The sequence below is a fragment of the Camelina sativa genome, chromosome 5 (genome assembly GCF_000633955.1).
Source record: "Camelina sativa cultivar DH55 chromosome 5, Cs, whole genome shotgun sequence".
NCBI classification, from domain to species: domain Eukaryota; kingdom Viridiplantae; phylum Streptophyta; class Magnoliopsida; order Brassicales; family Brassicaceae; genus Camelina; species Camelina sativa.
Window position 1 is genome coordinate 5,313,335 of NC_025689.1, and position 20,035 is coordinate 5,333,369.

General features: G+C 35.6%; 6 protein-coding genes across 6 annotated transcripts in view; 4 read left to right on the plus strand and 2 right to left on the minus strand.

Moving 5' to 3' along the window:
• LOC104788917 (intron-binding protein aquarius-like) overlaps window positions 1-1,266 on the minus strand; it is a 13,577-nt gene extending 12,311 nt beyond the window's left edge. Inside the window, exons 1-4 of the mRNA XM_010514681.1 lie at window positions 850-1,266; window positions 673-762; window positions 499-561; window positions 167-230 (exon numbers count right to left, since the gene is read on the minus strand). Coding sequence (XP_010512983.1) covers window positions 167-230; window positions 499-561; window positions 673-762; window positions 850-1,266 — 634 coding nt within the window. The remainder of the gene's footprint in view (window positions 1-166; window positions 231-498; window positions 562-672; window positions 763-849) is intronic.
• Window positions 3,414-6,928, plus strand: LOC104788918. Its single transcript, XM_010514682.1, has 7 exons — window positions 3,414-3,792; window positions 4,061-4,398; window positions 4,935-5,087; window positions 5,555-5,647; window positions 6,023-6,081; window positions 6,382-6,475; window positions 6,704-6,928. The coding sequence occupies exons 1-7, from the start codon at window positions 3,444-3,446 to the stop codon at window positions 6,926-6,928; spliced, it is 1,311 nt and encodes a 436-aa protein (XP_010512984.1). The 5' UTR covers window positions 3,414-3,443.
• Window positions 7,081-8,150, minus strand: LOC104785617. The gene has a single exon (XM_010510875.1). It carries the CDS (start codon window positions 8,027-8,029, stop codon window positions 7,412-7,414), a length of 618 nt encoding a protein of 205 aa, XP_010509177.1. The 5' UTR covers window positions 8,030-8,150; the 3' UTR covers window positions 7,081-7,411.
• On the plus strand, window positions 8,650-9,922 carry LOC104785618 (putative F-box protein At5g41510). The gene has a single exon (XM_010510876.1). The coding sequence runs from the start codon at window positions 8,650-8,652 to the stop codon at window positions 9,913-9,915; it is 1,266 nt and encodes a 421-aa protein (XP_010509178.1). The 3' UTR covers window positions 9,916-9,922.
• On the plus strand, window positions 12,017-13,261 carry LOC104788919 (F-box protein At2g38590-like). The gene has a single exon (XM_010514683.2). The coding sequence runs from the start codon at window positions 12,020-12,022 to the stop codon at window positions 13,259-13,261; it is 1,242 nt and encodes a 413-aa protein (XP_010512985.1). The 5' UTR covers window positions 12,017-12,019.
• Window positions 16,671-20,025, plus strand: LOC104785619 (TOM1-like protein 2). The gene is made up of 9 exons (XM_010510877.1): window positions 16,671-16,935; window positions 17,116-17,194; window positions 17,287-17,385; window positions 17,478-17,591; window positions 17,884-18,194; window positions 18,301-18,382; window positions 18,466-18,551; window positions 18,669-18,962; window positions 19,047-20,025. Exons 1-9 carry the CDS (start codon window positions 16,817-16,819, stop codon window positions 19,894-19,896), a joined length of 2,034 nt encoding a protein of 677 aa, XP_010509179.1. The 5' UTR covers window positions 16,671-16,816; the 3' UTR covers window positions 19,897-20,025.

The following is a 20,035-nucleotide window of genomic DNA, read 5'->3' on the forward strand; positions in this document are numbered from 1 at the left end:
TCTTTGATGACCTCTTCCACTTTTTTATTAAATCAGGCTGAAGGCAGAGCTCCATCTACAGTTGTGGGAATCAATGATGATATCAGAGCAACTACAAAATATTTCACCATCCTTAAAAAAATCCATGTGAAGGTATCCCCTACCGGGAAACGTCCATAAGACAAACTGTGCCAAGATTGTAATCCTGCTACACTTAGAACAATCTCATTAACCACCGCGTCTTCCAAACTCTGTAACATCATCACACAGTTAAGAATATTGAAGAAAATAAATATAGCACAAGGATATAAATTGTGCAAAAGCATGAATTCAAAGGTTGTCCGCGTGGAATAAATATCTTGACAGACATTTTCACTGAGTAGCACACAGTTATATGGTCCGCGAAGACCGCTTACTAGTTACTAGATCATGTATTTTCTATTCTTGAGCCATGTGCAGCAGCATTCTACAAGTACTTGCTACATATATAACAAAATTTATGCAAGAAACAGAACGAACCTGGAAAGCATTAATCATGAAGACCAAATAATTTGTCTTTTCAGCAATAGTCAAATCTCTTCCCTACAAAGGTAAGCAAAAGACAATATGAATATACGATTGGCCTAACATTTAGCGATTATCTCAAACAACACTAGAATCATAAAAACCAAAACAAAAAGGTAGACCACAAACCTCTTTAAGACGAAGAACCTTCTGAAGAAACTTCTTGAACAGATCGTCTCGATCATGAAAGCAAATCCAAGCTGCTACATTCTCCCGGAACTACAAAGCGTGAAGAAGCAATGTCAAACAATAATGCTCTCACCATATGCAACACAGTTAAATACGAAAGAGAGCAAGATTAGTTACCTTCTCGTTAATCATAAGAATCATCGACATAACATGCTCGAACGTAGCCGTATCAGGATCAAAATTAGGCCAAAGATAGTTCTCCAAGTACTGACTCACTTCCAGAATCATAACTCGCTGAAGTGGAACAGGTTTACGACCACTAATTACCTTAAGCTCCGTCACATAAATCTCCTTCACAACCTCCGGATCGAACGGTTTCTCAGGCAGCTTGCCGCCAGTCTTAATCCAGCTCTCCACAGCAATCTTCGTCAACCTATCTTGCTGAATCTCAGATAAAGTGATGGAGCTCGGCAAATTAGATCCAGGTTTTGACTCTAGTGGCCTCTCAGCGGGATGGCTAGGTAACTCCAGTGGATACTCAGCCACTCTGTGGCGCTTGAAGTCGTACGTTCCGGTTCCATAGACCTTCGTCATTACTCTCACGCGAAAGCTCGTTGCTCGAGAGAAGTGTGAGAATCAACGCGACATACAAAGAAGGAAGAAGGCTCAGAGAGTGGAGAAAAGAGTAAGTTGGGGATTTTTAGGGCTTAAGCCTCGCGGAGGTGAATATCATCGTCGTCGCAGATAAAGGCGGTGTTTATAACCCGACTCGAACCGACCCGAATGATGCTAGTTTAGTTTCAGCTGGACTTGGGCCGATATTGGGCTGAACTGAATGTAGCAATAATATTAGTAAGAAAAATTAATTAATAAATACAGACTCCCAATCTCATCTTTAACAACCTATAATACCAAATTAACCAAACCAAATCCAAATTTTGTGCAATTAGATCAAACAATCTGATAATTCATTACTATTCATCTAATATAATTTCATCAATATTAAAAACTAAGAGTATTTTGCAAACAAAAATTCATATCTAGTGAATCTAGTCCTTTCTGGAGATTGGAATCTGGGAATCTGCCACCATTTTTGAATCTTGCAAGAAATATACCTTCTATGAGCATCAACATTCCCAGTAAATACCTTTTCATCCAATACTTCTCTACTTGTACGCCGTAGACGTGTTTGCAAGTCTGCTAATGAATGGTACTGATTGGCCTCATTATCTGCATTAGTTGCATGATCATCTCCACTACATTGGAGGCCTGTGACCATATGGAATTCTCGTATAGAGAACCTCATAGGCTGTCCGCCTATATGAAATCACAGCTCGTTCTTTTTCTTCGTCTTAAACCGTTTTGAGAGAAGAAAATGAATAATTTTTGCAGAACATCGAAATTTTCTATTATACATCTTGATCAAAGGACCCATAAATGAATTCTCTATTCGTAAGAATAGATCTGGGCCAATTATGTTTTTAATTTTCTCCACAAGAAGGAGGGATGAATAATTGGTGAAAGATGTTTTTGGTACCGTGGACTCTTCTCCTATTGAGTATGTTAATATAGGCAGATTGATTTTAGCAACTTCTCTCATATTTGTACCTAACAGTGTTAAAAAGAACAGAAAATGAACAAACCTAAGAATCAAAGTGTCAAAACAAAAGGAACAAAATATGATGAATGGAATTTCGTTCAGACTAGCAACACCCCTCATTTCCTTAAATCAATGCTATAAGGAAATGAATTAATGATTGTGTGCATAAAAAACTGAATATTGGACCAAACTAAATCGATTTGAACCAAAATTGGTCTGTTCATATATAATTTATGCAAATATCTATACAAATTTCCAATGTCACCAAGATTAAAAACTAAGAGTATTTTGTAAACAAAAAAAAAAATTGTCAATTATTATAACTCTGAAAATTACAAATCAATGTTATCAACTCAATAGTAAAATCAGTTTATAAGGAAATGAATTAAGGATTGTGTTCATAAAAAAAAAATCTGAATTGAACCAAACTAAACCGATTTGAATCGAAATTGGACAATATATATATATATAAACTCCCAATTTCATCAAGATTAAAAGCTAAGAATATTTTGCAAACAAAAAATCAAATAATCGGTACATTCTAACTCCAAAAATTGCAAGTCAATGTTATCAACTTAATAGTTAATTTTATTAATGTATAAGGAAATAAATTAAGGATTTTGTGAATAGAAAAACTGAACTGAACCAAATCAAACCATTTGAATCATAAATTGGTCAATTCATATCCATATTATGCAAATATCTATACAAACTTCCACTTTTATCTTTAACATCCTATAATTGTTGGCATAAACATTGAACAAGCCAAATTTAACCAAATATAACCAAAATTGAGCTACAAAACTGAATTTCTTATGAGTAAAAAACAATAATTTGTACTAAACAAACCAAACCAAATCCAGTATTGTGCAATTAGATCAAATCAACTTAAATTTATTACAATATATATATATATATATATATCAATGTTATCAACTCAAATAATAAATTTATCAATGTATAAGACTGTGTGAATAGAAAAATTGAATTGAACCAAACTAAACCGATTAGAATTAACAATTGGTCGAGCTAAAAAATTGAACGGTAAAACAATTCTTTTACATGGAAAATGATGAAATGTATGGGTGGTGATGGTTGCATCCACGGGTGTGTGATTAACCCTCTTGGCCACTCCCAGAAATGGCTAACCAGCTCTTCTCTTCACCAATCCATGGCTTCTTTCAACCACTCTTGGCTCTCTTCTCCACTAGCCGATACTCCCTCTTTCTTCTCGTCTCCATCTCCAAAACCAACATCCTTGAAACTCTCTGTTTTCCGAACTCGGAGCAACTCGTCCTCGTCGGAACGCTCGTCGGAGGTTGAGGTCGACGTCGATCCCGTGAAGCTAGCTTTGAAGAAAGCAGAAGCTTATAAGAAATCGAAATCAGAGGTAGAAGAGCGAGATAAAAATGCTAGTGATGAAGTATTGCCACTCTCGGTTAAGGCTGCTATGCAAAAAGCTAATGATTATAAGAAAAGGAAAGAGCTTGGAACTGATGTTGTCGAGGAACCTAAACCCAGTTCAGTAAAAAGTAAAAACCATATCTTTTTTGTTCACAAGTCTTGAGTTTGTAGTTCAATGCATTTTCCCAATTGGCTTTAGTATCATTCATATGGGTTGATTTTATTGTAAAGGTTGGTTTTCTATATGATTTAGAAGTGAAGTCTTTGACTATTGAAGTGCTTGTTCATGGTGTCAATATGTGCAAAGTTAATATTTATTTGACTTACATATGTTAATATGTAATCAAAACATGATCCGGAGAGCTTGATTCTTTTGGGTTTCAGGTAGTACAGAGCAAAGTCTTGTTAGATCATCAAATAAGGTTGTTGAAGATAATGATGTTAAGAAGAAAGAGGTGAAAGTCTCCAGTATTGATTTCATGGGGCTTGGCTTTGCTGATAAGAGAAGCACAAGAGGGCTTCCAGCTGGACTTGTTCCTGTTGTAGACTATCTTCCTGAAGGAGGAGACTTACCTGAGGTGGAGTTTATTGTTGGTGATAAAACAAGATTTGCGGAGAAAGAGAATGATGTCAAGCAAGAAGGAGATGGAAACTCTGATGTGTATAAGCCCAAAGTTTCAACGTGGGGAGTTTTCCCAAGACCTAGCAACATCTCCAAGACGGTATGTGATTGGCCCATCTAAATAGATGTCTTATGCATCTGGATTAGTTGTACCTAAGAACTCAAAGGGGGGGAAAAGTTGCTTGTCCAATGTTGTTAAGTTAGGGTATGTAGAGCCAATTACTACAGATTATTAAAGGTAGGAGTAACAGAAAGGTTTCATGGATTTCCTTTAGCAATAAGTACATTTTGGATTTTTGGCTATGGTTGTTACTTCGTATTCTGAAATGGGAAAAGATACAGATAGCTCTTTGAATTGTTTGAGTAATTCGTTTCTTGTTGACGGTATGCAAAAATTTATTCCTCGTTTTAAACTAAATGATAAGGGAATGCATGTATATGTCCTACAACACTATGTTTTCCAAATTCCAAGTAGCAGTTGCAATAGGTTTCTGAACAACTTGAACCTCTAAAAGACTAAAACTAATCCATTTATGAGCTTGGGGCTAATTTTAGCTATAAGAATTTGCATCTTAACTTTGGTGGAATGTATACTTTCCTGAGGATAGAGATATATACTTTTTTTTTTTGTTTAAGTTTGGTGGTGGAAGGACTCTCCAACCGGGGGATTCAGTTGAAACCGCTGAAGAGAGGATTGCGAGAGAAGCACAGACAAAGAAAATGCTCGCTGCCTACAAGAAATCAATCGGACTGAATATTGATCCCAAACTCAAACTTGAGTGTGAGAAGGTACTCCAAAGACATTTTTGTTCTTCTTTGAGGACAGACCTGATGCTGAAGTTAATTTGGAAGCTTTAAATTTGGATGTAATATCGCAAAAATAAATCTCATTTACAGAGTAAATTTGCTCTCAATGAGAATGCTCCAAGCTATATCTTATAAATTTTAAGTTGCTTTCTTTAGAATCTTATATATAGGATCATATCAAGTATATGGGTTCAACTGAAACTATGACTCCTGTTTTCTCAAGCAGATTCTCTTATTTTAATAGCTAAGTTAGATTTACACGTTGCCACGTTTTCGTAGAAAGTTTTTAAAAAATTGATTTGAGTGGAGAAAAACTAGATAGAAATATATACTCTATCTACAGGCATGTTCTGCATCTATTTGTGCATCAAGATAGCTAGAAATTAGAATTGTTTTGCTCATTCATCTACTTCTTCCCTTAATTTTAACACTTTCTTTAATTATAACAGGCAATAGAGAAAGGGAACTCTCTTATGGATTCGGGGAAACTCAAGGAAGCTTTGCCATACTATGAAAAGGTCATGGAGAAAATAGTTTTTAAGGTAATTTTTCCAAATCTGGTTTTTTTATTTCATGTCTATGTTTCTGCATTAATCTACTCATACAACTATTCTTCTGCATATGCCTCACTCGTTCTGATTCCATGAGACTTCTTTACTATCTATCCGCAGCATGTATGTGGAGCAAAGAATCCAACTATCTTATATTACAACCAACCATTCAATCTATAAGGTTTTTAAGAACCTAATTATTTTGCATTACCTTGTTATGTGATATTCTATCGACATCTTAATCCATTGATCCACCTAGTCCTAGATACCGAAAGAAGTAGTTATTCAGAAGATGATGTTACTTGTATGTTCTTATGTTCGCTCCAGTAGATGTGACCTTAACTAGGTACGAGTTTAGTTGTGCAGAGTGAGCTTCATGGACAAGCGGCTTTGCAGTGGTCTATATGTCAGGATTCACTTCGAAAGTAAGTTTTTCTCTCTTTGTATTTCTCTTGATGCAACTACAGGGTGACAAGTATTTCTTCATGAATATTTGACTTTTTAATAGCCTCATATAAATTCGTATTTGTAAATCATTGTCGCAAAACTCTCTCAAGCTCTAAAACTTCCCAAGGAAACCGCAAAATACTTGAAGCTTCCCTGTTATACTTACCAAGTTGATGGTTATTTGCGAATGTTCTAAGATATTCTCAAAAGTAGTCTTGTTGACTACTGGTTAGTATTTATTGGCTCATGTGCCTTTGTTGTTGTGGAGTGACTGACAGGGAAGATAAGGCAAGGGGCATGTATGAGAAGCTTCTATCCCACCCAAATCCGGGAGTGAGCAAGAAAGCGAGGCAGTTCATGTTCAGTTTCCAGGTAACACAAATCACTCCCAAAAGTTTTATACCTACTAAGCACAAGTGTAACACAACTTGTGTTTTCTCTCTGACTGAGATCGGACAAGTGCCATTCAACTCTATTGATTTGCTTATTGTGTGTTTACTGATAAAAAGAAGTGTTGGCTTCCCGTAGTGTTTTCTATCATCTGATTTAGGCAAACAGTTTCTCTTAAAAATGTGAGGGTTTTTCATAACACACTTGTAGGCAATGGAGATGCTGAAGGTGAAGGGGTCGAGCTACATGGAGGGAAACACTGGTTATCAGAACTACTTTGAAGCCTTTGTCAAAGATAATGTGAATTATAAAGCGCAAGAGGATAATGAAAGAGAGGCAATGGGTATAGATGAGACACTCCTATATGTGATTCTGCTTGCGTCTCCGATTCTAATGGTCTTTGTTGTGGCTGCACAGAGAGGGAATATGCACTGAAACGCACAAATTCTTGTCAACTTCTTACATGTAAGTGTTGTAAATACAATATAGGTAATGTGATGCAACGCAGCTAAGTTAGTCATTGTTTAATTTGCAGCTATTCTTGACGTAAATTAAAAAAATAATATTATTACAGTTAAGGATCATCGTGCACACAAAGGTTTTCTTATTAATTGAAAGAACATAACAGAAGATGAGAGTCAAACTCCAAAAGAATAAATAAACGAAGCTAATTGATCCTAGTTTCTTATACCTTTGGATGAGTCTGATACTTCATCTCCATAAATACAAAAACATATAACAACACCAACTAGGAAAAGAAGTATCATTGAATAGAGAAATTGAAATCCACCTTTAAAACTAGGAATCCCCAAGTTGACTCAAAAGTCTTAAATCACACTTTTCACATTTCATGCAAAACCCCTGAGTGTCATAACATTTGATCATCCATGGTCACACATGTCACAAAATCCTGACTACTTACTTCTTGGTCTGACCCTGACCAGCTGTCGAGCCACCTTTATCTCCTCCGGCAGCACCTCCAGCTCCACCCGCACCACCAGCATTAACCGTTGTGACTTTAAACCTTTCATCTCTTAGATCTGATGGACCCAAATTAACCCCTTTAGAGGTGACACGTGGCGAACGAGCACTGAGACTCCTTTGCATAGTCATTGACTTTGTAGGAGGAGGACGAGAATCTTGTTTGATTTGGGTCACAGCGTCACCAATTTTGTTAAAAAAACCAACAAACTCGTCTTTAGCTCCACCTGGAAACATCTCTTTCAGCAGCTGAAGTTGTCCCACGTAAAGCTCTCTCATATACTCCAATACCATTAAGACTTTCATGTCCATCTTTGATCTCTCATCATCGTCACCATCACCATCTCCATTATAATCAACATCATCGTTTTGTTCTTCATAAACTCTGTGGTAGCTATCTCCCATGTCGCTGTATTGTCTCTTCATACTCCCACTTCTTAGCCTTGTGGATTCATGGTCATCGAACAATCCGAAGAAGAGACTGTTCTTGCAGTTGTTGTCTTCGGATTGGTAATTCAGAGAGCTGATGCTAAGATGTTTCTTCCCCATAGGCATATTATTCTCACAATCACTACAGAAATAAAAAAGTTGGTCAAATCTTTTGAGCTTCTAGCGTATTCTTTTGTTTTGTCTTGTTTAAAAGTATGTTTCAAGATCTGATGAAGAAGGGAACAAAAAAGAGGTTTATATTTAAAAAAAAATAAAGATTTGGAAGCAAGAAATTAAGATGAGATCTTTTACTTGTTCCCGACTTGTCAACACGACGTTGCCACGACTTCTTCAACGAAGAGACTAGATGGGTCCGACGCATTTGATTTTTTTATTTTGCTTCTGGCCAATCATGAGGCGACAGTGTATGTAATCGTCAGCAATTCTTGAGTAGTTTCTTGGGAGAAGATGCAACTTCGGAGATAAGTGCATATCTTACACATTTGTCAAAACGTGTAGAAGAAGCAATGTTTATATCATTAGTAGTAAAATCAAAATAGCGTAGACTTATGTGCTTCATGATGGCTAAAGTTCTGTGCTGATCAGCGCCTAATCATGGGGATTAGTAGTAAAGTTTGCACGGATAACACTAAACTGTATTTATTTTTTTCTTTACCTTAGCTGCAAGAAATCAGAGTAAACAAAGATAAATAAAAAGTAAAAAATTTGTTGTGTGATTTTGAACGATGACGACGACGATGGTCTCCAATCTTCTAAGATATTTGATAGAGGAGATTATTTCATGGCTTCCCTTGAAATCCATGAAAGCAGTGCGTTTAACTTGCAAAAGTTGGGACGATTTATCCAAAAGTGAGAGCTTTAGGAAGAAGCACATTGGCAAAGCCACAAGAAAAGGTGAGTCTATGATGATCGCCATGATGCCTAACAATCTCTATCTAATGAGCGGCTTCGTCGACGAAGTTGATCCATCTATAGAGCATAAAGGTCAAATTAGCTTCCCGAGCAAACAAGTAAGCATAGATCGACTCTTCCACTATGAGGATTTAATTTTATGCATCTTGAAAGACGTTACTAGGATTGTGGTTTGGAATCCGTATTTGGGGCAAACAAGATGGATCAACCTCAGATTCTCTCACCGTCCATACATATGGGACTCATTTTCTTATGGTCTCGGATACGAGGATAAGGAATCTTGTCGTAGCCTTAAATTGTTGAGGTTTGTAGATTTTCTTGCAAGAGCGCCCGAAGAGCAATTTTTTTGGTACGAAATCTACAATTTTGATACTGGTTTATGGACAACTCTTGACGTCGCTCCACACTGGAGGATATATTGTTCAAGCAGTAGCGTTTCTCTTAAGGGAAACAGTTACTGGTGTGCAGCAGAACGAAGCGCAGAAGGTTTTACGGATCGCATAATCTGTTTTGATTTTACAAGAGAGAGATTTGGGCCGCTTCTGCCTCTGCCATCTTGCGTTAGGGATCGTCACTATGAATATGTGACTTTATCTTGTGTTAAAGAAGAGAAGATTGCAGCTTTATTTCACCACCACGATTTATATGATTATGAGATATGGATTACAATTAAGATTGAGGTCGAAATAGTGTCGTGGAGCAAGTTCTTGAGAATAGTGGATCCGAGCCGTAAGATAGATTTTCCTATTGGTTTCTTTATTGACGAGAAGAAGAAAGTTTTCATGAGTTTTGGTACGCAATATAAATGTGAGGATCGCGGCCTTCGCGAAAGATATATTAACGTAGGTGGAGAGGCTGGACACGTAACAAAATTGGATCCTGGAGTACCTGCAAATGAGTTATGTAGGCCAGATGTGTGCTCTTATGTTCCAAGTGTGATCCAAATCAAGAAGCCTGTACGAGGCAAAAGAATAGAACAAAGCCATTTAGAAAAGCGTCTATGTGATCAAAACAGGTTGAGACTTGCCGCATTTGACAAGCTATTGAAGAAGCAAAATCATATTGGTTTTACCGTATGAGGATGCTCAAAAGGAGAAAAAAAAAAGGGATGATTAGTCTCAATTTACAAACGGGATGATGCAGTAGAAGGATATATTGCTTGTTGTGGTAGCTGAGGTGTATAAAAAAGATATCAAGGGCTAGGCAAAGACTCCGCCCTAAGTTTGAGTACCCTATAGTAGATCTTTTGCTTATTTTTCCAAAGATTTTTCTGAGAGGTTTTATTCATATACAAGCAACTTTCAAAGCCTAAATTATAATATTGTTACAAAACAATAGAAGAAATAAATATATTTCTTGGTATTTACGTCAAGAACACAATATGCTTTTCAATCACTTGTCTTGGGCCTCTTGGCTTCACAAATCTTTTCATTTTCCGGATTAGTTACCTTGAGTATAACTATGTAAAGAAACCTAGTTTTTCAAGCTGCTATAAAGACTATTACGATTGATTGAGATATGAGAGAGAAGAAATACATGAAGTTAGAAAACAGAGTACTTATCTCTATATATATACAAGCTGTCCCTTTAAATTATCCGACTCTAATAAACTTCTCAGAGATTTCAAGGTGATTGAGAACTAGATGCAATGTTCTCACGCTGAGAGTGTTTTAGCTACGGTTTTAATAACGAATCTGTAAGCTTGAGGCATAGGCTCACCAGTTATGGAGTTGGAAAGAGCTAGCTCATTGATTGTGAATTTCCTAGGTCTTCCATTGCGTATTTCTGCTTGAGATTTTCTATATTTTCTAAGGAAACTTGACATTCAGTGCCACGATGAAGATCTTGCCATTTCACTAGTTCAGTTCAACAGCGTAAGTAAGAAGATAGAGACCATAAAGCTGGAAGCTATGTAAGACATGACTTAGAAAAATACTTAGGTTCACCCCTAGGGGTGAACCTCTCCATTCACCCCCTCTTCTCTCAGCCAATCAGAATCTTCCATCTAATATTTTATTTCAAAAATAAATTAAAATTAAATTAAAAAGCAAACCAAATTAAGGAAACAAATTCTATATAGTTTTAATTAAGGAAAGTTAAATATTGGCTTGGTTTAGATTTTTAAACTTAGAATAAAATTATGTCGGTTTGGGTTTACAAATGAAGTGGTTAGAGTTTAGATTTTACAATTAAAACGAAATTATATGTCGGTTTGGGTTCACAAATGAGATAGTTAGGGTTTAGATTTTACAATTAGAACGAAATTATATGTCGGTTTGGGTTCACAAATGAGATAGTTAGGGTTTAGATTTTACAATTAGAACGAAATTATATGTCGGTTTGGGTTCACAAATGAGATAGTTAGGGTTTAGATTTTACAATTAGAACGAAATTATATGTCGGTTTGGGTTCACAAATGAGATAGTTAGGGTTTAGATTTTACAATTAGAACGAAATTATATGTCGGTTTGGGTTCACAAATGAGATAGTTAGGGTTTAGATTTTACAATTAGAACGAAATTATATGTCGGTTTGGGTTCACAAATGAGATAGTTAGGGTTTAGATTTTACAATTAGAACGAAATTATATGTCGGTTTGGGTTCACAAATGAGATAGTTAGGGTTTAGATTTTACAATTAGAACGAAATTATATGTCGGTTTGGGTTCACAAATGAGATAGTTAGGGTTTAGATTTTACAATTAGAACGAAATTATATGTCGGTTTGGGTTCACAAATGAGATAGTTAGGGTTTAGATTTTACAATTAGAACGAAATTATATGTCGGTTTGGGTTCACAAATGAGATAGTTAGGGTTTAGATTTTACAATTAGAACGAAATTATATGTCGGTTTGGGTTTATTAAAGTGCGGTTTAAGTTTTTTAATTTTATAATAATGTATACAGATTTTATTGCCTTATTTTATTATGAGGTGAATGGAGAGGTTCACCCCTATTGTTCCATGACTTATAGATTAGTTTCACCATTCTTGTCTCGAGTAATAATATATCATCATTAAAAGCCTAACTATATCCTGAAGCCCACGATTGGCCCAACTTTATTTAGGTTTTTTTGTGTATCTTCCATTGGTGTGTGTGTATACTCTCTCATTTCCCTATGCCGCAAGAAATCAGAAGAAAAAAAAAAACAAAACCATTGTTGCAATTTGAAACAGTGACGACGATGATCTCCAATCTTCCAAGCGTTTTGATAGAGGAGATCTTCTGTAGGGTTCCTTTGAAATCTTTGAGAGCAGTGAGACTTGCTTGCAAAAGTTGGAACACTCTATCCAAAAGTAGGAGCTTTAGGAAGTTGTACATTGGTAAAAAAGAAACAAGAGAAGAGGAGCCTACGATGATCGCGATGATGAATTTCGATGTTCATTTAATGAGGTTAGTCGTCGACGACGTTAATCCATCTATAAAGTTTAAACGTAAACCTAGTCGTCTCTTTGACGAACAAGTCAAGATATCTCAAGTCTTTCACTGTGAGGGTTTATTGTTATGCATCTTCAAAGACGACGATAGTAAGTTTGTGGTTTGGAATCCGTATAGCGGGAAAACAAGGTGGATCGAACCAAGATACTCTCATCGTCCAAAGGGATGGGACAGGTTCAGTTATGCTCTTGGATACGAGAATAAGAAATTTTGTTCTGGAGTTAAATTCTTGAGGTTTATAGATTATTTCAGCAAAGCACCCGAAAACCAATTTTTTTGGTATGAGATATACGATTTTGACTCTGATTCATGGACAAGTCTTGATGTCACTCCAAATTGGTGCATAATGTTTGGTTCCCTTGGTGTCAATTTCAAAGGAAACACTTATTGGTGTGCTACAAAGAGGAATTTATATAATGATAGTGATCTTGTCGATCACATAATCTGTTTCGATTTTACAAGAGAGAGATTTGGACCGCTTTTAGCTCTACCACCTAGCGTTTGGGATCATGAATATGAATATGTGACCTTATCTTGTGTTAGGGAAGAGAAGCTTGCAGCTTTGTTTCAGCACTACGAAACAGAATGGAATGAGTTTGAGATATGGATTACGACTAAGATTGATGTCGAAATGGTGTCGTGGAGCAAGTTCTTGAGAATGGAGACGGGGACTAGGCTACATGATCTCCCACATATATATGAAGGTTTCTTCATCGACGAGGAGAAGAAACTCGCCATGGGTTTTGAAGATGAGTATGATCGCAGAACATTTATCATCATTGGAGAGGCTGGATACGTACGAAAATTTGATATCGGAGTAGATGTAGACAGAGAATGTTGGCCACATGGGTGCGGCTCTTACGTGCCAAGTTTGGTCCGAATCAAGAAACCTGCACGAGGCAAGAGGAAAAGACAAAGCAGTTTAGAAAAGCGTCGGTTTGATCAAAACAAGTCGAGACTTGAAGCATTTGAAAAGTTAGGAGTCTAGAAGCATTCTGTAGGAGTGACGCTTTTCTAAACTGCTTTGTCTCAATTTACACAAAGTTTTAGTTTATTTTTATTATGTTACAAAACTTCTATTCATTTTCTCATTTACTTTATTTTGGCCATTTACGTCAATGAATTTGGAACAAAATCTGCTTTCAACTACTCTTGTTGCTCCACAAATATTTTCAATTGAAAGGTTTGCAGATTGATTACCTTGATTAATGATTACTGTAAGAAGCCTGTTTTTTTTTTAGGTTGCTATATAGATTATTCCATTGAGAGAAACTAAACTGGTTTGTTATGAAAGTTTTTTTTCGTTTATTGAACTTAAAAGGACAGAGACAGACAAGAGAGTACAACAAACAAAGAGATGTAAACATACACTGTTGTAGCTTAACCGATTTAACCATGGTAAACCACATCTAATCCGGATATGATAACCAATATATGTTGAGACGGCAATGCGACTGAGTTCATAGATTCATATCATGATTCATGCATGGACTAATATTAAATCGATCTTTATTTTCTCCAGCATGTAGAAGTATTGATCTTTTTTTTACAGTGGATTTTGTATGTGAAATTTAGGAATAATTTGTAAATTTTTTAAAATTAGCAATGTTGTCAAAATTAAATACAATACAATGCTCATCACATTAACCTAAAAAATACAGTGAGTTAAAATTCCACATATTTAATTTTCAATCAATAATATTTCCACTAATTATTTTTTAATCAGTAATATTCAGGAAAAATATTTTAATCCGATAAACTATTTTTAGTCATTTATATTTAAGAGAGATTATCAGAAAAATCATTGTAACTGTTTGAAATTATTAACTTAAAATACCAAAATTAATAAACCATGTATAGTCTTTTATAAAATGGGTCTAGTATATCAAAATGGAGTACACATATCTAAAGTTTTTTAAAAAGGTTATTTTAAAATGATTCTTTTCCTCTTTTATCTTTTTTTCTCAAAGTACTAACACCAATTAAAAAACCACATCTCACTCAGTTGTAGATAAAAATGTATCACAACTTTTTATTATATATTTTCAAAAAAAATAATACTTTATACCATAACGTCCGCCACTGAACTTCAAATATTGTTTTTTTTTTCAGCAAGTATTGATCTTTTTTTATAGTAGATTTTGTATGTGAAATTTAGGAATAATTTGTAAATTTTTTAAAATTAGAAATGTTGTCAAAATTAAATACTATACAATGCTCATCACATTTACGCAAAAAATTACAGTGAGTTAAAATTTCACATATTTAATTTTCAATCAATAATATTTCCACTAATTATTTTTTAATCAGTAATATTCAGGAAAAATATTTAGAACCAATAAACTGTTTTTATTCAATTATATTTAAGAGAGATTATCAGAAAAAATCATTGTAACCGTTTGAAATTATTAACTTAAAATGGAGTACACATATCTAAAGTTTTTAAAAGAAAGTTATTTTAAAATGATTCTTTTCCTCTTTTATCTTTTCTCTTCAAAGTACTAACACCAATTAAAAAACCACATGTCAGTCAATTGTAGATAAAAAATGTATCACAACTTTTTATTATATACACTTTCAAAAAAATAATATTTTATATTTTCTTATGTTTTGCTCATATTTTTCTTATGTTTTGCTTATAGTATGCTTAAACATTTCAAGAACTGAAAAAAAATTAAACCAATAATTCACAATTTTAAACTATGTTGTTTGTGTTGTCTATCAAGATGATGTTTAATACATAATATACAAGAATATCACATAAATGGTAACATGTTTTTTTTTAAATCAAAATTTGGTAATAATACATCATAAGTTTTTTTTGATTAATGTATTTTGGTATAAAAAATACAGTTTCCTAGAAATAAACCCTTTTATCATTATCATAAACCCTCACTTGAAACTAGTAGATTAATTATATTGTTTTTTTCCGCAGATTATATTGCTTAATCATTTAGAACTACATGACTTGGAGCTGATGAAAACTTCCATTGAGAGGTTGTCATCATCTCCAAACTCCATTTTCTCCTCTTCCATTATGGAATCCTCCATTCTCCTCTTCTGCAAGCTCGTCTTCGTCTTCTCCAAGCTCGTCTTATTTGGTGAGAGAGAGATTCAAAATTCCACCGGGAGGTATGCTGCTTTGCTTCAACTATGGCGTAGGGTTTTCCTAAAACGATGATGTTTTCAAAACAACGTCGTAAACACAACTAAATTTTACAGTAATTTAAGGACTTGATACATACACTTAGCTTTCACAAGTCCTTAAATTACTGTGGATTTAATTTGCCATTTCTTGTTTAAGATTACCATACTACATATTAATCTTTTTCTATATATATATAATGATGATTAATTAAAGAAATCATTGTAACTGTTTTGAAATTATTAACTTAAAATACAAAAAATTAATAATCCACTTATGGTAGTCTTAATGAAATGGGTCTACTACTATACTTATCAAATTGGAGTACACATATATCTAAAAGTTTTTTAAGAAACTAATTTTAAATGATCCTTTTTCTCTCTTTTTTTTTTCTTTTCTTTTCAAAGTAATAGCACCAATCAAAAAATTATGTGTCACTCAATTGTAGATATCCCAACTTTCTAGTTAATATATATATATATATATATATCCCAAAGTATAATGAGTTAAAATTCCACATATTTAATTTTCAATCAATAATATTCAGAAAAACTATTTAAAATCAATAAACTATTTTTAGTCATTTATATTTCAGAGAGATTATCACAAAAAAAATCATTATAACTGTTTGAAATTATCAACTTAAAAGACAAAAATTAATAAACCACTTGTAGTCTTTATAAATTGGGTCTAGTATAATCAAAATGGAGTACACATATATAAAGTTTTTAAAGAAAATTATTTTAAAAATGATTGTTTTTCCTCTTTTATCTTTTCTTTTCAAAGTACTAGCACCAATTAAAAAAATCACATGTCACTCAATTGTAGATAAAAATACATCACAACTTTTTATTATATATATACTTTCCAAAAAAAAACCTTTTAATATTCACCTTGTTTGGATAATTCTCATCCAACACGTAAGATAGATAGACTAGCATTTAAAAAAAATCCAATATCTTCAAAAGGGAATTATCCACCTAAAAAACAATTAGTCATTAATAATTTTAACGTTGACCGAAATTATAAAGACGCGTGGTGTTAACGCACTAAATGAAAGAGCGTGGAGCGGGAAAATAGCCGTCCTTAAAAACTGAGAAAAAGAGATCAGAATAAAATAAATACAAATAAAAAAAGATTTTTGTTTCCTTTTAATTTGTGTGCTTTTGTATCTTCTTCGTGGAGATTAGAAAAGGAAAGAAAAAAAGAAACAAAGGCTTAAAACAGCAAAAAAAAAAGCAAAGATTCCTCTCTCGCTGACTTCGTCTTCTTCTCTCTATCTCTCTCTCTCTCGCTTCGCTGGCGAAGAAGAAGATTTTCTAGGGTTTTTATTTTTTTGTTTTATTATTCTTAATCGGAGTTCTCTTTTGATCGGGTGAAAAAAAGAATAGATAGGATATGGCGTCGTCTTCAGCTTCGGCGACGGTGGCTGTTGATAAAGCTACCAGCGATCTTTTGTTAGGTCCTGATTGGACTACCAATATGGAAATTTGCGATTCCGTCAATTCTCTTCACTGGTAATTTTAATTGTTCGATTTTGGTGTTTTGATTTGTTGTTGTTGTTATTGGATTATGCTGGATTAAAAAGGCTAACGATTACATGCAAAATTGGGATTTGGTGTTGTTTTAGTTCTTTGATTTGTTAGTTTACTTCGCATCTGTGGTTAACGGTTTTTGCGTGTATTGATTTTGATCAGGCAGGCGAAAGATGTAGTTAAAGCTGTTAAGAAGAGGCTACAGCATAAGAGTTCTAGAGTTCAACTACTTGCTCTTACGGTATATGATGTTTGTTGTCAATTTTAGGACCTTGTTACTTGTGAGTTGTTTCGACTCTTCTTAACTCTCTGTGTGTATTCTTCTGTTACTAGCTTTTGGAGACGTTAGTGAAGAACTGTGGAGATTATTTGCACCATCAAGTTGCAGAGAAAAACTTGTTAGGGGAATTGGTCAAGATTGTGAAAAAGAAGGTACTTCTTCTTGTTCTGTGTTTCTATCTGTGTGTGTGTGTTTCCATAGTGGTGGTGATTGTTCGTATTGCTGATGATATTGGACTTTATAGGCGGATATGCAAGTTAGAGATAAGATATTGGTCTTGCTGGACTCTTGGCAGCAAGCTTTTGGTGGTCCAGAGGGAAAATTCCCGCATTATTATTGGGCATACGATGAGTTAAGGGTGAGTATCTCTCTTGAAAATGTAATTGTTATTGGTGGACATATATACTGTTTGGTTATTGTTTGTTCTAAATTTTGTTAAGTATTGTATATTGGTAGTTTAGTATTTGTTGCCACTACTCTTTTTTTGGCCGGTGCCAAGTGTGAAAGTTGAGTGTTTATAGTTGTGGAGTCATGTTGTTCCGTGCTTTTATCTTGTTCAGATCTATTTTTATATGGCAGTTGCTTTACGGTTTACTGAGATCTTATTTGCATGATATTCTTATTCTAAAGGTTGCTGTTACATGTTGCAGCGTTCTGGAGTTGAATTCCCTAGGCGTTCACCTGATGCGTCCCCTATAATAACACCACCAGTGAGTCATCCACCGTTAAGACAGCCTCAGGGGGGATATGGAGTACCTCAGGGGGGATATGGAGTACCTCAAGGTGGTTATGGAATACCTCCAGCTGGCTATGGAGTACCTCAAGCGGGTTATGGAATACCTCAAGCAGGTTATGGAGCACCTCAAGCGGGTTATGGAGTTCCTCAAGTAGGTTATGGAATGCCCAGCGGTTCGTCGAGAAGGCTTGATGAAGCAATGGCAACTGAGATTGAAGGCTTAAGGTTAGTGGATTTGTTAGTTCAATATGATGTTGATGTGGACTGACAGTTTTAGATTCCGTACAAATATTTCCATGATCTCAATATTCTTGTTTTGGTTAAATTGTAGTTTTTCAAGTCTTGAGTCCATGAGGGATGTGATGGATCTCTTGGGCGACATGCTACAAGCTGTGGATCCCAGTGATCGTGCGGTATGGAAACCTACTAATACAGCTATATTTGTATGTTTGGGGATGAAATGAATTGCTTTACCCATGGTTTTCCTGTTATGTAGGCTGTGAAAGATGAGGTCATTGTTGACTTGGTCGAGCGTTGTCGTTCCAATCAGAAAAAGCTGATGCAGATGCTAACCTCCACTGGGTTAGTCCTCTATTTTTAGGAATCACTTTTGTCTTTAAATTTGTTAGAATGTGTAATGATACTGTTGACTTGAGAGGTTCCAAGTTTGTGCTAAACATCCTTTTGTGTATGTGGCAGGGATGATGAACTTTTGGGTCGGGGACTTGATCTAAACGACAGTCTTCAAATTCTGCTAGCTAAGCATGATGCAATAGCTTCTGGTACTCCTCTGCCAGTTCAGGTTTCTGGTTCTCCTCTGTTACTTCAGGCTTCTAAACCTGGTGATGCGAGCCCTAAATCTTCTGAAGCTAAAGATTCGAGTTCCATAGCTGGTTCTAGTTCCCCAATACCAGCCACTGTGTCTACGGGGAAAAGCCCAATTGATGAAAATTACGAAGAGGAGGAAGATGAGTTTGCGCAATTAGCTCGAAGGTCTGTCTTACAAATTACGATTGGATCCGGCAACTGTGCATATCATAAACTTAGTATTTGACATATCACTCTGTATTGTTTCAGGCATTCCAAACCGCCAGCATCTGTGACTACAGACCCCACCAGTTCAGAGTCTGATAATGCTGCAAGCAATGCTCTTGCTCTTGCTCTGCCTGACCCGCCTCCTCCAGTGAACACCACAAAGGAACAAGACATGATTGACCTATTGAGTTTGACACTGTGTACACCGTCAACTCCACCGCCTCCATCCTCTCAGCCTTCTCCTCCTCCTCCCGCTGTCTCAGATCAAAACACCCATATCTATCCACAGCCTCGACCACAGTTTGATAGCTATGTTGCTCCATGGGCACAACCCCAGCAACAGCAGGGCTATTCTCAAAATCAACAACCACAACAGCAGCAGGGCTATTCTCAACATCAACAACCTCAACAGCAGCAGGGATATTCTCAACCTCAACCGCAACAGGGTTATTCTCAACCGCAACAGACACAGCAGGGCTATTCTCAATCGCAACAGCAAACACAATTCCAGATGCAACCGTCAACTCGGCCTCAGAACCCGTATGAATATCCGCCTCCACCATGGGCTTCAACATCAGCGAATGCTTACTATACTCCACGGGCTAATGCAAGTGCGTCATACACAGACACATCGGCTGGGAGATCACTGCAGCAATCCAACTCATTCCCTACAAGAGCCGGAGATCCCCAGGCAACTTCAGCTGCTAGCAATCCAGGAGTAACTGTAGGACAGAAGCCGTTTGTTCCATCCTACAGATTGTTTGAAGATCTGGATGTGTTCGGGAGCGCAGATGGGAAGCATAATAAACCGACGAACAGTAGTAATGGTTCTCAAAGCTTGTCTGGGTCTCAGACGCAGCAGAGTATGATAGGAGGAAGGAAAATGATTTAACAAAAGTGTGGGTGCTTCGTATTTTCCATTTGTGAATAGATGGTGTACATTTTTATCCCCTTGTTTGATTTTAGGATTTGGTATGACATACTGATACGCTTTGCTGAGACCAGGAGATTTTTTTTCCTTTTTTACTGTT

Coding starts and splice junctions, on each gene's coding strand:
- LOC104788918 (XM_010514682.1), top strand. CDS start 3,444: ATGGCTTCTTTCAACCACTCTTGGCTCTCTTCTCCACTAGCCGATACT. Junction 5,088..5,554: donor TCAAACTTGAGTGTGAGAAG/GTACTCCAAAGA, acceptor TAATTATAACAG/GCAATAGAGAAAGGGAACTC. Junction 6,082..6,381: donor TGTCAGGATTCACTTCGAAA/GTAAGTTTTTCT, acceptor AGTGACTGACAG/GGAAGATAAGGCAAGGGGCA.
- LOC104785617 (XM_010510875.1), bottom strand. CDS start 8,029: ATGCCTATGGGGAAGAAACATCTTAGCATCAGCTCTCTGAATTACCAA.
- LOC104785618 (XM_010510876.1), top strand. CDS start 8,650: ATGACGACGACGATGGTCTCCAATCTTCTAAGATATTTGATAGAGGAG.
- LOC104788919 (XM_010514683.2), top strand. CDS start 12,020: ATGATCTCCAATCTTCCAAGCGTTTTGATAGAGGAGATCTTCTGTAGG.
- LOC104785619 (XM_010510877.1), top strand. CDS start 16,817: ATGGCGTCGTCTTCAGCTTCGGCGACGGTGGCTGTTGATAAAGCTACC. Junction 17,195..17,286: donor TTCAACTACTTGCTCTTACG/GTATATGATGTT, acceptor TTCTGTTACTAG/CTTTTGGAGACGTTAGTGAA. Junction 18,195..18,300: donor ACTGAGATTGAAGGCTTAAG/GTTAGTGGATTT, acceptor GTTAAATTGTAG/TTTTTCAAGTCTTGAGTCCA.